Source organism: Microplitis demolitor, chromosome 4 (genome assembly GCF_026212275.2).
Source record: "Microplitis demolitor isolate Queensland-Clemson2020A chromosome 4, iyMicDemo2.1a, whole genome shotgun sequence".
NCBI classification, from domain to species: Eukaryota; Metazoa; Arthropoda; class Insecta; order Hymenoptera; family Braconidae; genus Microplitis; species Microplitis demolitor.
This window is the reverse complement of record NC_068548.1, coordinates 959,727-972,068: the sequence shown is the minus strand read 5'-3', so window position 1 is coordinate 972,068 and position 12,342 is coordinate 959,727. Positions and strand designations below refer to the sequence as shown.

Here is a 12,342-nt window from a genome sequence, read left to right as displayed (position 1 = left end):
AGCATTGATATATACTGAAAAAATGTAGATTTAATATCGCAGATTTATAAAAGAAAATTAACGTGAAAATTTTGGTTTCTTTCCACTTAATAATTCAACAAAATATGGGATATATTCTATTGGCTGATCGATTCTTTCTTGATAACTGAATAGACAATGGCCGGTTTTCAATGGCGTAAAACAACCATGCCTTGAAAAAAAAAAAAATTTATTAATTTCTTAAATAGATACATCGATATTAACATGGAATCGATAAATCGATTTCAATATTACATCGAGATATCGATTTTAATAAAAAATCAAGACATCGATTTTAATCAAGAATCGGGATATTGACTATTTTTATAAATCAAGTTATCGATTTTTATAAGGCGACAACTGCTCAGGTAAGTCAAATACGGCCCCCTGAACTAAAAAAATTACATTAGTCAGTATAAAAAACCATGGAGTCATTGTAGGAGAACCATGGACCTCAAAAATCAGCAAAAATGCAGGTCGCGACCACACAATCTTAGAAAAAAGTATCAAAAAATGAAATTATAGAACGACAACTCTACAGATGCGTTCTAGACGATCCTCTGCACTAGAAAAATTACATAAGTTAGTATAGAATAACCATGGAGTCTTAGTAAAAGAGCCATGGACCTAAAAAATCAGCAAAAGTGTAGATTCTGACCACGCAACCTTAGAAAAAAGTATCAAAAAATGAAATTGAAGCGACATCTGCACAGATGCGTTCTAGACGACCCTCTGCACTAGAAAAATTACATAAGTTAGTATAGAATAACCATGGAGTCTTAGTAAAAGAGCCATTGTCCTAAAAAATCAGCAAAAGTGTAGATTCTGACCACACAACCTTAGAAAAAAGTATCAAAAAATGAAATTATAGAGCGACAAATCTACAGATGCGTTCTAGACGATCCTCTGCACTAGAAAAATTACATAAGTTAGTATAGAATAACCATGGAGTCTTAGTAAAAGAGCCATGGACCTAAAAAATCAGCAAAAGTGTAGATTCTGACCACACAACCTTAGAAAAAAGTATCAAAAAATGAAATTGAAGCGACATCTGCACAGATGCGTTCTAGACGACCCTCTGCACTAGAAAAATTACATAAGTTAGTATAGAATAACCATGGAGTCTTAGTAAAAGAGCCATGGACCTAAAAAATCAGCAAAAGTGTAGATTCTGACCACGCAACCTTAGAAAAAAGTATCAAAAAATGAAATTGGAGCGACATCTGCACAGATGCGTTCTGGGCGACCTCCTGAACAAGAAAAATGATAATAGCTTAACAAATTAATTCTTTTACTGCAACACAGTAGTATTTTCGCAGGTACAAATCATGGCTAGTTGCAACAAACCATTCTCTAGAGCTGCAAAAACATCGTTTTCATAACGAATCATTAATTATCCGGATACTTATGCAAAATTTTGCTACCGTACGTTCTCTGATCTTCCAGTTACAAAAATTTTCTTTCCATGCGATTCTGATAAAAAATCGATGTATCAATTTAATAAAAAAATCTTTTTTTTTTAGCTCGATAGATGTTATCATCAATCGATTTATCTGGCATTAATTACTAAAGTATTGAAAATATGAACAATGATAATTACATGCATCTCCAAAAAACGTTATTCTTATTCGGCTGCAATTCGACGCAGTACGAACACAATCCATGTAATACTTTACCAATATCGACGTCATAAGTACCATTGCACTTCAAATACGAAAAATATGACTCATCGAAGATGTGGTGGTTCGTCATCGCCTCGTAATGAAGCAAGAATCGCAAGTACGGAGTTCTTTCAATAATATCGGTAGTATTTATCGATATTTTTTTTTCATCGTCTTTAGGGGCGACTTTTTTCTGTGGCGGTGGACTTGAAAAAAAATTTTTGATTATTTATAAAATTAATAAATTCATGATCATAAGTAATTAAAAAATAAAATAAATACCTCGAAGAACATTGATGAGTTCCATGAATTTTTAAAAATATATAAATTATAATAAAGAAAATATGTAGAAAATTTTTACTCATTTTTTTAAATTTTACTGCTACTCAAGTCAGTGATGAAAAGAAAGTATGATAGATTATATTTATTGAAAATTATTTATAATTGTATAATTGACGGGTCATTGAAACAAATATCCGGTAATTATTTTTAATACATAAAAATTTCCAATCGTTAATTTTTATAACTTTTTAAAAATAAATACTTAGAAAATTTTTATTATAATTCATATGACAGGAAACATAAAAAAATAAATTTTTATAGATTTATAATATTTATTTTATTAATAAGTCATAGGAATACAGAAAAAAATGAGCATATGATCATATGTGACGTCATATATATTAGAAATTTTTTTTCAGATAGAATTTAATATAACTCCTCGGGAAAAAATGATTTTAATATAATATATGATAGTATATGATGATTTATGACATTATGTGCGATATATGATAGTGATAAAAGCAATATGACAATATCTGATGTAGTATGACGGTCACTATTCCCAAGAATATATCAGTAAAATGTCAATAAAACATATATGATTGTATATGTTGATATATGGTCGTATAGGATAGTATATGATAAATATGACAGATAATAATCGTATACAATCACATTTGAATTTATATGATATTATATACGATCATATATGTTGCTTTAACACTAAACTGTATGTCTATCAACATTAATCGCTACAAAATAGCGTCATATATCGTCACATAGATCATATATAGTCATATATGATCGTATACTGTCACATATAATCATATATGACTGAATATGTTGCATTTGAAGTACGGATAGTAATTTTATTGAAAATAGTCGCCGTTCCATAGCATCAGACATCATCATATATTATTAGATATCGTCATATATTATCACATACCGTCAAATATGAACATATATGACCATATATGTTGCTTTTGAAGTACTAAAAGTATTTTTATTGAAAATTATCACCATTTTATAGCATCAGATATCGTTACATATGATCATATATAGTCATATATGATCGTATACTGTCATATATAATCATATATGACTGGATATGTTGCATTTGAAGTACGGATAGTAATTTTATTGAAAATAGTCGCCGTTCCATAGCATCAGATATCATCATATATTATCAGATATCGTCATATATTATCATATACCGTCAAATATGATCATATATGACCATATATGTTGCTTTTAAAGTACTAAAAGTATTTTTATTGAAAATTATCACCATTTTATAGTATCAGATATCGTTATATATGATCATATATCATTATATTTGGCTATATATGTTGATTTGAAAGTAATAAAAGTATTTTTAGTAAAAATAGTCACAGAAAACATAGTATCAGATATCGTCACATATGATCATATATTGTCATATATTCTATTTTTTGACAATTATATGCATTTCTACAAAACTATTGTTGTCCAATGTGTTAAAGATTAAAAATGGTGAAATTATGAATCATTTCCACTGAGTTTTTTAACAAAATATCGGACAGATTCCACGGGTTTATTCACGATTTTACTGTAATCTATTAAACATGTCTCAAAATGCGAGGTAGTGTAACATTTTTTCCTTAAAAATAAATAATTATAAGATTATTGATATCAATTTGGTAATTTTTTGATAAGTAAGTTTTGTATTTACATGCAATCCCACTCGAAATAAAAATTTTTAGACTCAAAAGTTTTACAAAAATTACATAACCCTCTTAGTACGTCACCAATATTTCTGTTATAAGTACCATTACATTCTAAATATCCAAACCAATCTCTATTAAATGTTTGTTCATGGCTTATTAATTTATTATAGTCACGTAAATATTTCAAGTATGGCGTTGTCTCGATCATTTCGGTTTCTTTAGATACAAGGCGCGATCTATAAATTTATTATTATTTTTATTTATAAAAGTATATTAATAATACTTACAATAAAATATAAACTCACTTTCTTGAACATTGATCGCCACCATGAATGTTAGTAAATATAATTATGGCTATAGAAAAAAAATTTAATAAAATTTTCTTCATTTTTTTTTTATAACAAATTAAAATAGATTCAAAATCAGCTTTAGTAAAACTAAAAATTATTAAATTATATAAATTTATATATTTTTATTTTTACTGATAACACCAGTGACGAAGACAATAAAAATACAATTAATGTCATTTGTATTTAATGATAAACTCTAAAAAAAAAATTTTACAGCCTATTTTTTTTCTTGGATAAAATTATGACAAGAAACGTCAAAAACATGACGGTATAATTTAGTATATCATATAATGTCATATATAAACATGTTTGATATTTAAATATTTTTAAATAATATTATTGCAATGATTGGTAAAATATTATCAGATACTGCCATATATCTTTCAGATAGTGTCATACATCATCATATACTGTGATATAGCGTCATATATTGGCTTGAATTACCATATAGACTACAATGTCATATATACTACCATACCCTGTCATATATAATCATATACTACCATACACTGTCATATATAATCATATACTGGCATATATCAAGATATATAACCATATAATATACCCTGTCATATATATCATAGACTGTCATATATCATCATATACTAACATACCCTGTCATATATAATTATATAGTGGCATATATCGCAGTATATGATCATATACTGGCATATAGTACCATATAGAATCATATACTACTATACCCTGTTATATATCATCATACAGTAGCATATATCGCCATATATAATCATATAGTGGCATATATCGCAGTATATGATCATATACTGGCATATATTACCAAATAGAATCATATACTACTATACCCTGTCATATATCATCATACAGTAGCATATATCGCTATATATAATCATATAGTGGCATATATCGCCATATATAATCATATACTGGCATATATCATCATATACTGTCAAATATTGTCATATAATGTCATATAGATGAGAAATACGATCATATATTCATTTTTTGGCTTTAATAAGTATTTCTTTATTAAAATATGTATAAATTTTTTCTATATCATTATATGAAGACCAATGTAGTGAGGCATAGATCCACTGAGTTTTTCTACAAAACTACTAATAAATCTAACTTGACCATTACTTCTTTTTCTGTATTCATGTAGACATTCTCCAAACTGTACACCAGTGTAACATTGATTCCTATAAATCGATAAAGTCTGCTTAACCAATATTTAAATAGGAAATAAATTATTTGAATTTTTTATTTACATGCATTCCCACTGATTACTTTTATTATCTTCTCGAAATGTCGAACAGTAACTACACAACCCTCTCAGTACGTCGCCGACATCTTTGTCATAAGTGCCATTACATTTCAAATAATGGAACCATCTTCTGTTAAATGTTTGCTCATGACTTACTATTTTAGTGTAATCACGCAAATATTTTAAATATGGCGAATCCTCAATTATCGCAGTATCTTCGGTTTCTTCCGGTACTCCCTGACTATATAATTAATTATTTTAAAAATTTTAATATTTTATAATAGTAATAATAATAATTATAAAAACAAAAATAAATACCGAGGCGAACACTGATGACTATCGTGTAGATTAAAAAAAATAACAATTGTTATAAAAAATAAAATTGATGAATTTCTGACCATTTTCTTAGGAGTAAATTTTAACAGATATCAGGAGTATGATAACAGCTTAAAATTTTTGATAACATAAATATTTTTAATTTATTGTCTCTATTTATAATAACCCAGAAGTAATTAATACGCTCTATATAGTTGGAATATTACGTCAGAAAAAAAAGATAATAAAAAAATAATTCTAATATTGCTTTAATTGTTATTAATATTAATTAACAATAAAAAAAAAACATAAAAAATTCCACTCGTTAAATTTTATTTTTATACAAATAAAAAATAATTACAATTAATGTTTTATTTTGAAAGCTGACAACAGTAAATATATAAATGTAAATTTTTATTTTATTGCTTTTTAAATATATAAATTTTTGTAATTTTTCTTGTCATATACAAGGATATATTATCATAAATCATCATACTATATCTCCTATATATAGTTTCACATACTGTCATATATTATCAAAGATCTTCATATATTAGCATATAAGTATAAATAATCATATATTATCGTATATAAGCATATAAAGCCAAATATCGTAGTATATGAGCATAAACGATCATATAGAAGCATATAGCCATATATCATCATATACGAGCAGAATTTAACATATAAAAGCATATGAAGCCATATATTATCATATATAAGAATGTACTGTCATATATCATCATATATTAACATATCGTTTTATATATGATCATATACAAGCAGAAATCATCATATAAAAGCATATAGAGCCATATATCGTCATATACGAGCATAAACGATCATATAGAAGTATAGAAAGCCATATATTATCATATACGAGCAGATTTTATCATATAGAAGCATATGAAGCCATATATTATCATATACGAGAATGTATTGTCATATATCATCATATATTAACATATAGTTTTATATATGATCATATACGAGCAGAAATCATCATATAGAAGCATATAGAGCCATATATCGTCATATACGAGGATAAACGAGCATATAGAAGTATAGAAAGCCATACATCATCATATACGAGCAGAATTTAACATATAAAAGCATATAAAGCCATATATTATCATATATAAGAATGTACTGTCGTATATCGTCATATATTAACATATAGTTTTATATATGATCATATACGAGCAGAAATTATCATATAGAAGCATTTAGAGCCATATATCGTCATATACGAGCATAAACGATCATATAGAAGTATAGAAAGCCATATATCATCATATACGAGCAGAATTTATCATATAGAAGCATATGAAGCCATATATTATCATATACGAGAATGCATTGTCGTATATCGTCATATATTACCATATAGTTTTATTTATGATCATATACGAGCAGAAATCATCATATAGAAGTATATAGAGCCATATATCATCATATTTCACATATACTGTCATATATGTTGATATGCAATCATATATGTATGAATTTTTGTAAAAAAAAAAGTTAATTTTTATTGACTTCAGAATCGAAAATCATAAAAATTTGCTCTGTTCCACTCAATTTTTCTACAAAACCATCTAGATAATCTACTGCCGTACCAATTTCTCTGCTGTAGTAACTCCAACAGTCACTAAATCCTATTCTCGTGTAGCACTTACTCCTAAATTTGAAAAAAAAAAAAAAAAAAAAAAACAATCGAACAATTCTACGAACGAAAAACCATAATAGTCATGACTTATTTCCTACTTACATGCAATCCCACTCAACAGTTCTGTATTCATTCACTATCATAGCACAATAATTACACAAGCCTTGTAATACGTCGCCGATATCTTGGTCATAAGTTCCATTGCAGTCTAAATATCTGAACCAAATTCTACTAAATTGTTGTCTTATGTTTTTTTTATCCTTATTTACGTCTCTTAAAAATTTTAAATACTCTGTTTTTTCGATTATTGTGCTGCTATTTTCAATTTCCGGTGCGCTGTAAAATTAGTCATAAATTAGTGCTTTCATTTTTGGGATTTAATAAAAAAAAATTACCTCGATGAACATGCATCTGTCTCAGTTATTAAATGCACTATAAACAAGATAATTATAAAAATAAATAATTTATAATTTTTATCCATTTTTTTTTCTTATGACCGTGGAATTTTTTTCCTTCACTGAGGTTTTTGTAATAAATATGATACATTTATATAATGTTCTGTCTTGTAAAGGTTAAAGAAACTATAAAAATAATCAACTGGAAGTGGTATTTTATTTTTAAAAAATTATTTCTTTTTAGATTTAAAATGCGACATTAGAATTTTTTTTTTCTAATTACTTGTAATTCAAATTCTGGCTGAAATATCAATTTTACAAAAAATTTATAAGAATACTTTTTTGTAGAAAATTCAATTTCCTTTAAAATTTTTCCTTATCATTTTTGCGATATCTCTTATAGTTTAGCCGTAATTTAAAAAATATCTGTAAGACTATTTAAAAATCGCCTGGATAAAAAAAAGATGCTGCAGTTGACATTGAACAGAGAAGAGAAAGGACGGTAATTAAAATTCAAGATCATATGAAATTTGACATTGATCACTTGGACACTAGCATACTTCATATATAGTAACACCCAACGATAATTATTAATATCTTGTGCAGCTTCATTGACGCGAATTTGGTCCGCGTTATTTTTTTAAAGTCTGTTTCTTTGTCTTAAAATGAAACTATTTGTTGTTAATATCCTTGGGATGATAATTATTGCTGTCAATTTTTTCGGTTGGAGTGAGGAAATATTTTTGAATGATTACTGTGAAGATTTTAAAATTGATAAGAATATTGATTTGAGTGATAAAGTAATTGTTTTGACGGGAGCGACCTCGGGGATTGGATTAGAGACTGCTAAATTTCTTTATCAGAGAGGTAACTTGATATTATTATTAGTATTTTTGAAGATCAGTAAAATTAGTATTCCATAATGATAACTATAATTAGTATTTTTTATTTATTTTATTAGAAGTATTTTTAATGATAATCGTAAAAAGTATTTTCAATGATACTGGTAATTAGTATTATAATTTTATTAGTATTTTTCATGATAACCATGATTAGTACTTTTGATGATTAGTGTATTTTACTAACAGTAATTAGTACTTTTAATTATTAGTATTTTTATTGGGGGTGATTAATACTTCGAGAAGATAGTATTATAAGTATTTTACTAACGATGATTAGTACTTTTGATGATTATTGTTATTAATATTTTTACTGATAACAATTAGTATTTATAATGGTTAGTATTTTTTACTAACAGTTATTAGTACTTTTCATGAATAGTATGATTAGTATTTTTATTAATGATGATTAGTATTTTTACTAGCAAGAATTAGTACTTTTAATTATTAGTATTTTTGCCAGCAATTATTAGTAGTTTTAATGATTAGTATTGTTAGTAATTTTACGAATAACGATAAGTACTTTTGTTAGTGATGATTAGTATATTTAGTTCTGATTAGTATTTTTAATAATTAGTATTTTTGCCGTCAATGATTAGTACTCTTAATGATTAGTATTATTAGTATTTTTACTAATAACTATTAGTATTTTAACTAGTTGTCATTAGTATTTTTAATAATTAGTATATTGGCCATCAATGATTAGTACTTTTAATGATTAGTATTATTAGTATTTTTACTAATAACTATTAGTATTTTAACTAGTTGTCATTAGTATTTTTAATAATTAGTATATTGGCCATCAATGATTAGTACTTTTAATGATTAGTATTATTAGTATTTTTACTAATAACTATTAGTATTTTTAATAGTTGTCATTAGTATTTTTAATAATTAATATATTGGACATCAATGATTAGTACTTTTAATGATTAGTATTATTAGTATTTTTACTAATAACTATTAGTATTCTAACTAGTTGTCATTAGTATTTTTAATAATTAATATATTGGCCATCAATGATTAGTACTTTTAATGATTGGTATTATTAGTATTTTTACTAATAACGATTAGTATTTAACTAGTTGCCATTAGTATTTTTAATAATTAGTATATTGGCCATCAATGATTAGTACTTTTAATGATTAGTATTATTAGTATTTTTACTAATAACGATTAGTATTTAACTAGTTGCCATTAGTATTTTTAATAATTAGTATATTGGCCATCAATGATTAGTACTTTAAAAGATTAGTATTATTAGTATTTTTACTAATAACGATTAGTACTTTAACTAGCAATGATCAGTATTTTTACTAGTTTTGTATAAGTATTTTTAATAATTAGTATTTTGCCAGCAATGATTAGTACTTTTAATAATTAGTATTATCAGTATTTTTACTAGCTTTTATTTATTATAATAGTTCTTTATTATTATAATTATTAGTATTTTTTTAAATCTTATTTTTTTCAGGAGCAAAAGTACTAATACCAGCCCGTAATATCACAAAAGCTCAACGTGTCATTGAAGATATAAAAAAATCGAATAACCAGTAAGTTAAATTAATAAAATTAAATGCACTAACAAAAATAAATTCCCACAATTTTCAGAACCGGCGATCTTATAATTTACCAATTAGATCTAAATAGTTTCGAAAGTGTCCGCAACTGTGCGGAAAAAATACTCAATGACTATGATAAAATAGACATATTGATAAACAATGCTGGTATCGTCGTTGATAAATGTATGAAATCAATCGACGGATACGAAACTCATCTGCAGACCAATTATTTGTCGCCATTTTTGTTCACATTACTATTGTTGCCTGCTTTAGCAAAATCTAATGAAGCGCGAATCGTTAATTTGTCTTCGCTCTCACATTATTGTAACTATATATATACATATTTACATATATATAAAGAATAGTATTAAAAAAAAAAATTTTTTCAGTTGGTGTCGTAAATTTTGACGATTTGAATACAGAAAATCCATTCAGTACAGTATTTGCGTACTCGCAAAGTAAAATATCGATTACATTGTTCACAATAGAATTAGCACGTAAATTACAAAGTAAAATTTTATTTTCTCTATTAATTAAATTTAAAAATTTATGTATTGATTTTTTAAATACTAGTAATAATATTATTTTATACTTAATATAATATAATTTATTTACCAGAAAATAATTTAACAAATATCCACGTCTACAATGTCGATCCGACTCTTGTGAAGACTGACTTATTTGATAAATTTTTTCCGCCTTTAATCAACTCTCTAGCAGCGCCAATTTTAAAAAATAACAAACAAGGTGCTGGTACTACTATCTACTGTGCCACAAGTCCACAAGTTGCTCATCAAACTGGTCTTTATTACATGTATTTATATTTATCATCTTATATATTTATATACATATATATGTATATCAATGAATTAGAAATTCAATAAGCTCTTGAATGAGTACCCACATGATATACTTATTTATATATATATTTATATATATATATATATATATATATATATATGTGTATATATGTATATCAATGAATCAGAAATTCAATAAGCTTTTGAATGAGTACCCACATGATATACTTATTTATATATATATTTATATATATATATATATATATATATATGTGTATATATGTATATCAATGTATCAGAAATTGAATAAGCTTTTGAATGAGTACCCACATGATATACTTATTTTTATATATACATACATATATATACATATATATATATATATATATATATATATATATATATATATCAATTTATCAGAAATTGAATAAGCTTTTGAATGAGTACCCACACGATATACTTATTTATGTATATATATATATATATATATATATATATATATGTACAATTGATTCAATATATGTATAAATATGTTTTCAGTAACTGTGACATTACATCACCATCATTACAAGCAATGAGTCCAAGTTTGGCTGCGAAATTATGGAACAAGACTACAGAATTAATAAATTATTCTTCACCGTTATTATTAAAATAAATTAAATTATTTATAATAATAATAATTATTATTATTATTATTAGTTGGGATAGAAGTAGATAGTAGAAGATTCTTACTCTAGTGAGAAAAACTTGTAGTTAGACGTTGCCATAGTAACGGTCATAGAGTTGGAGCGTTGCCATAGCAACGGTCGTAGAGTGGGAGCGTTGCCATAGCAACGGACGCGTAGTGGGGATATTACCGTAGCAACAAGCGTGTAAGTGGGCGTTACCATGCCAACGAGCGTGTAGAGGGGAATAGTAGCATAGCAACAGAAGCATAGAGGAAAGGGAAGTCTTATCATAGTGACGAGTTGGAAGAGAAACAGAAAGAGGGGTAACATGGACATATAAATAATAGTTTTATTATAAAAAATTTAATTTTTTTTTAATGATAATTAATTAATCGTAATTTAATCAGTCAAATAAAGTAATAAAATTTGATAATAGATAATTAATTTTTTTTTTAATTTTTGTAATTATAAGTCATTGACCCCATGTAATTTAAAATTAAAATTTTACTTTTTTTTGTGTAATTTAAAAATAATTAAATTTTTTTCTTCAGCAAAAAAAAAATGAAATTGTGAAGAAAATAAAATGAATTTTCGCGTGTCGTAACCAGAGTTTGTAAGTAAATTAATTACTGGCCATTAATTACGCCCACGTGATTGGACTGTCCTTTTTGTTCCGGGTCTAATAAATTTAAGAATCTAAAAAAAAAACATATTTTATGACTGGAGAATATCCTAGAAATTAGAATTAGAGGAATAAATTCTAACACTGAAAAC

The 12,342-nt window shown here is 25.9% G+C and overlaps 2 protein-coding genes across 2 annotated transcripts; one reads left to right on the top strand and one right to left on the bottom strand.

The window, feature by feature from the left end:
- Positions 1-5,013: 5,013 nt before the first annotated feature.
- On the bottom strand, positions 5,014-5,661 carry LOC103574613 (uncharacterized). Its single transcript, XM_008554098.2, has 3 exons — positions 5,579-5,661; positions 5,265-5,501; positions 5,014-5,195 (listed from the first exon to the last, which is right to left on the bottom strand). The coding sequence occupies exons 1-3, from the start codon at positions 5,659-5,661 to the stop codon at positions 5,048-5,050; spliced, it is 468 nt and encodes a 155-aa protein (XP_008552320.1). The 3' UTR covers positions 5,014-5,047.
- Positions 5,662-8,255: 2,594 nt separating this feature from the next.
- Positions 8,256-11,921, top strand: LOC103574614 (retinol dehydrogenase 12). The gene is made up of 6 exons (XM_008554099.2): positions 8,256-8,506; positions 10,013-10,091; positions 10,150-10,424; positions 10,490-10,609; positions 10,719-10,914; positions 11,441-11,921. The coding sequence occupies exons 1-6, from the start codon at positions 8,305-8,307 to the stop codon at positions 11,553-11,555; spliced, it is 987 nt and encodes a 328-aa protein (XP_008552321.1). The 5' UTR covers positions 8,256-8,304; the 3' UTR covers positions 11,556-11,921.
- The last annotated feature ends 421 nt before the right edge of the window (positions 11,922-12,342 follow it).

Bases quoted from the DNA above. Each gene is read 5' to 3' on its own strand.
- LOC103574613 (XM_008554098.2), bottom strand. From the start codon at position 5,661: ATGGTCAGAAATTCATCAATTTTATTTTTTATAACAATTGTTATTTTT. The intron at 5,502-5,578 runs GTATTTATTTTT...TTAATTATATAG, and splicing joins AGTCATCAGTGTTCGCCTCG to TCAGGGAGTACCGGAAGAAA. The intron at 5,196-5,264 runs GTAAATAAAAAA...ATCGATTTATAG, and splicing joins AGTAATCAGTGGGAATGCAT to GAATCAATGTTACACTGGTG.
- LOC103574614 (XM_008554099.2), top strand. From the start codon at position 8,305: ATGAAACTATTTGTTGTTAATATCCTTGGGATGATAATTATTGCTGTC. The intron at 8,507-10,012 runs GTAACTTGATAT...TATTTTTTTCAG, and splicing joins TAAATTTCTTTATCAGAGAG to GAGCAAAAGTACTAATACCA. The intron at 10,092-10,149 runs GTAAGTTAAATT...CACAATTTTCAG, and splicing joins ATAAAAAAATCGAATAACCA to AACCGGCGATCTTATAATTT.